The following is a 4,377-nucleotide window of genomic DNA, read 5'->3' as shown; positions in this document are numbered from 1 at the left end:
ACAGGTGCATGGTTGGAAACAGGTGACGGTGTTTAAAAACTTCAGAGATGCGAAATGTTACAACAAGAAGCAAACTAACTCCCCTGCGATTGCCACAATCCATCCTGGCGACAATTTCTAAAATGGACACCATTATCGACACACCCCATTCTGTTAAGACAACCTCTTCCTCCCTGACAGAGTCAAATGAGTTAGACAGACACTTGATTAGGGATTTCACCCTATTTCTGATCAGCTGGGAGCCCTTCCGGACCAGCATTTCGGTGTTACCTGAGGAACAAAAGGCGTTTGCCAATTTCCTAAGTCCTCGAGGGCTCTACTGCCCGCTGCGATGCCATTTAATAACCAGGCCGAGCAATCGCAGATGGCGGTTAAATCGGTCTTGAAAAGGTTTGACCCAACAATTTATATTATTCTCATTTTATATAGGAAAGGTAAACTCTGTAACGGTGTTTGGTTCGCTCAATGAGGACTTCTTCAGGCCCGTCGTACGTGTCAGGTAGAAGGTTTAAGACAGATCTGAAAAGTTTAATGCTTACGTCATCCCTCCCCATTCACTCAGCTTCTCGATCAACAGAGATGCACCTTTTATCAGAAGCCTGACAGTACGCTGGGTTGTACCACTCAAAGCCAGTTTACAAGCGGAATGCCCGATATCCCTTCAGAGTCACTGACAGCACCTACTAGTGAATGGAAGAAGGCCTTCGCTGCGGAGTTATCTATTAAGAAATGCCAACTGACCGGCTACAGACCATTGGACAGGGAAGCAAAACTCTCATTTGCATCTTATTTACAAAAACTGAATGCGCCTTCTTGAACTTTCCTGTATATTCATCGACTGCAATCATTCATCGCTCAAATCCAAGCTAATGTTACAAAGATTCCGCAACAGACCTCCCCATTTCAAAAGACGCAAAGCGAAATTCCACGAACAACACATACTACTGACGTGCCTCCCCACCAGTAGTACCACCGTTACACTAGTAAACGTTACCATTAGAGGATGTCTTGCAGGAAAGGGAGAGTTGGTTTACATCAGGGTTCGAAAGCTTCTCGGTGAGAGAGCGAGATGCGTGGAATTCTCACGGGCGTCTAGCAGGCGAGGAGCGCTGATGCTACTGTCAACCGTTCAACGGGAGACCGTTCGGCTCAATGGCTTAGAACAATGCCGACTCCAGCAGGAAGAGCAGAAACGGCAGCTTGTGGATGCAATGAAGTGCGCAATCAAAGGCTCATGGAAACCGAGGAGAGTTTGGCTCAGCGACTGGGCTTTGAACCCCCATTTCAACAGTAAAGAAGTCCAGCCCACAGGGAACAGTAGTCCGCTGTCCTCCTTGTTTCAGAACTTGAAAGTTATAAGCTGCCAGCTTTAGGGAGCTGTTGTGTCCTCTGGGCGGCAACGCAACTTCTGTGTCGGTCCATTGCCTTCTGTTCCGCTCACTTTGAGGTATCAAAAAACAGTCTCCTAGGACAGTCTTCTTTAGGGTTATTACTGAATATCTCATAGAGTCACGCTAGAGTAAAGCGAGAGGGGCCGAGAGGAACTCTCAACTCTGATTGGCTGACACTCCGACCAATCAGGCTGTAAATGTGTTTGGTCCGAACGGACTTGCGAATAGCGTGGTGTCCGGTCGTTTTAAACGGCTCTTGTGTAACGCATTTGAAACCCGACTGTACCTGATTGTATGCCTATCATATGACATTTTGTGTGCCACTCCCCCCTCTGTTCCCCTATTACAGGTACCACGGACGAGGCACCTGTCCATTTGGGATGTATGGTTATCCATAGATATGTGCGACCCGGTTCGATTGTGGGGCCACAGTATGTTGTATGAAGCTGATTCGTACGGGGTGGCTGTGTCTTGGATCTGACTTGATCCGTGTGATTGACGCAGTAATCTATCTGGCGCCCGCTTTCGATAGTAACCACGATATCCCCCAATTAACACCTCGCCCTCATGTGCACGCTGTAGTGTCCTTTCTGCAAGTATCGTCCTCTTGACGTTTCATAGGCAGTTGAACGCTGGGTGTGCTCATTGGGCTGTGGATTGAAGGATGGGGACCGTGGGTACAACTTTGAACTGCCGGCAGGCTTCCTCAAGATGGACTGAAGTGAGAGGGACACCAGAGTCGGTGTAACGAGCTGAATGGCCGCTTTGTCGCGTATGCGTCGACTGGTCTCCGGTTTGGCTGTAAATATAGCGACCGTCAGTACAATGTGACAAATTTGGCCTACTGAGTGATTTCATTATGAATGTGGCTCTCATGACGTCTGCTTGCGTGTGTTTGTTAGGCCGATGTTTGCGCGAGGTCCTGAAGTTTTGCCTGCTTTTGTGAAAATACTTAGAGTTGCTCTGCTGAAATCGACATCATGGGTTTCGGTTGTCCCCAGCGGGTCCCTCTTGCAGACTGTGATGCAACTCGCATGTCGGCCCTTGGTTTGACGTCTGGCGGAATTCGGTTCATCAAAAGGTAAAGTACCTTGAGACAGCCCTTTATAAAGACAAGAAGAAACTATTCAAACTGTTACTATTACAACTCTGCGAGCACTGACCGTTCGCCAATTGACACAGAGTTCGGATGGTTAAAAGCTCTTATGTAGGTGGTAAATCGTAGATCTTGAAGTGTTATTTTGTTTATTGTTGAAGAACAACGGGGTGCGTAAGGCAATTGGGTCAGATAACTGACGTTCAAGTGATACAGCGACAACCGCATGCAGGGCGGGAAGGGGTTGAGCAGGGAATTCGTGAACAAAGTGTGCGGGCAAAATATACTTTCAGTTGCCCAGGCCGAGGAAGAGGATTCAATGGAGCCCTATGCTTAACGGTGTGACCCACAAAATACTGGAAGGATATAGAAGACCCTTCATTTAGCCTGAGTGGATAGTCTGACCTTCTCGGCTACAGGGGACGGGCCGAGCCTGAGAGTACAGGGAGTGAATTATTGGTATCTCACCGTTGATGCTATTATATACATTAGATGCGCTTGAGACCACGTCGGGCTCTTGATGGTTGTTAATTGTCCTTCGACCTCACGGGATAATTCCTAGATGGCCACAGTCAACCGTGGCTGATGGGATTGTGAGGTTTTTAGAGTCGAAACTTTCTAATCGGTCCTCTTTTTGTGAAAGGTAGCATAGCTGCTTCCATAAGTACCAACATGCCGGGCACTTGGAGGAAACGCTACGACTTTCACAACTCCATCGAATTTCCCTCCCGAGTGTCTGATACTACGCCTTTCTTAGTACAGGGGTTCGCCGCTCTTCGTCTGGCTGCTCTTCCTATTATGATTGCGGGGCGAGATGGCCCAAGTGGTTAGAGCGCGAATTTACTGACCGGAAGGTCCGTGGTTCGAACCCGATCTCTGCCTCTCAACTTCCCCTGTCTAGGCTTGGGCGACCTGGCAGTATCCCAGCCCTCGTGCCTGTGTGTAGCATGACAGCTAGACACCGAAAGGGTGCTACAACCGATCGGTTTATTGGGTGGAGCTCAGTTTCCCAAGGTTCAACCATGCCAGGAAAGCCAACATAGAGCAGACCGACGGGGAAAACCGAATCCCCTTAATGCGGGAAACCGTACTATAAGGTGGTCCTTGTCCTGTGCGATAGGTCTGCTGGCAGTAAGGCGTTTCTTTCAAATGACCAGTATATCCATATTTATGCAAGCAGCGATGCTGCCTTCCTTTTTAGGAAGACGTTTAAAATGCGTCCGAGGCTGAGTTAGAAGAGCATTCGGATTATGGAGAATAAATAACGCTTCATTCGTCCAAGAACAAGCTGAAATGAGCTGAAATGTGCGTTAAAAACGAGTATATAGGGTGATTACAATAATAAGCAGAAAACAACCATGACAATAGTTCAGAAACAGTCGACCCTTAAACCCACACACTCCGATCGCCCAGGTAGTTAGCCTAAGCGCTGCTGAGGCCCGATTGGGTGGTCGTTTTCGTTTGGACACTAGACGCAAGGACAACGGAGATCGCTTACTTCAGATGTGTGCCGATCACAGGCTGTTCCTTTGCAGTACGAATTTCCGGAACAGCGGAAATCGCTTAACAACGTGGTGCTCACCATCAAACCAGCGCCGAATCCACATCGCCGTCAGTTATCGGTGGCGAGGGTCAATCCCCGCCTGCCACTCCTTCTGGGACACCGGCGTGGGCTCCGACCATGCACTTGTACGCTGCTGTTTTTCATTGCGCTTTTCAGGTGTACGCAAAATGCGCACACCTCGCTTGGCCATTGAGAAGCTAGTGGACCCAGAAGTCAAACAAAACTATCAGAACCAGCTTCTCGAATGCCTGCCGGACGGTAAGATGTCGGATATAAACAGCCACTGGGAAAAAGTATCCAAGGCGCTTCTCAAAGCAGGAGCGTCT

The 4,377-nt window shown here is 48.6% G+C and overlaps 1 protein-coding gene across 1 annotated transcript in view; it reads left to right on the top strand.

The window, feature by feature from the left end:
- Positions 1 to 3,845: 3,845 nt before the first annotated feature.
- Positions 3,846 to 4,377, top strand: part of T265_13751 (hypothetical protein) — a gene marked incomplete at both ends in the record, with an annotated part of 4,474 nt that continues 3,942 nt past the window's right edge. The window contains 2 exon segments of the mRNA XM_009170322.1: positions 3,846 to 3,900; positions 3,905 to 4,344. Coding sequence (XP_009168586.1) covers positions 3,846 to 3,900; positions 3,905 to 4,344 — 495 coding nt within the window.

The sequence above is a fragment of the Opisthorchis viverrini genome (genome assembly GCF_000715545.1).
Source record: "Opisthorchis viverrini unplaced genomic scaffold opera_v5_98, whole genome shotgun sequence".
NCBI lineage: Eukaryota > Metazoa > Platyhelminthes > Trematoda > Opisthorchiida > Opisthorchiidae > Opisthorchis > Opisthorchis viverrini.
This window is presented reverse-complemented; position numbering and strand designations above follow the sequence as displayed.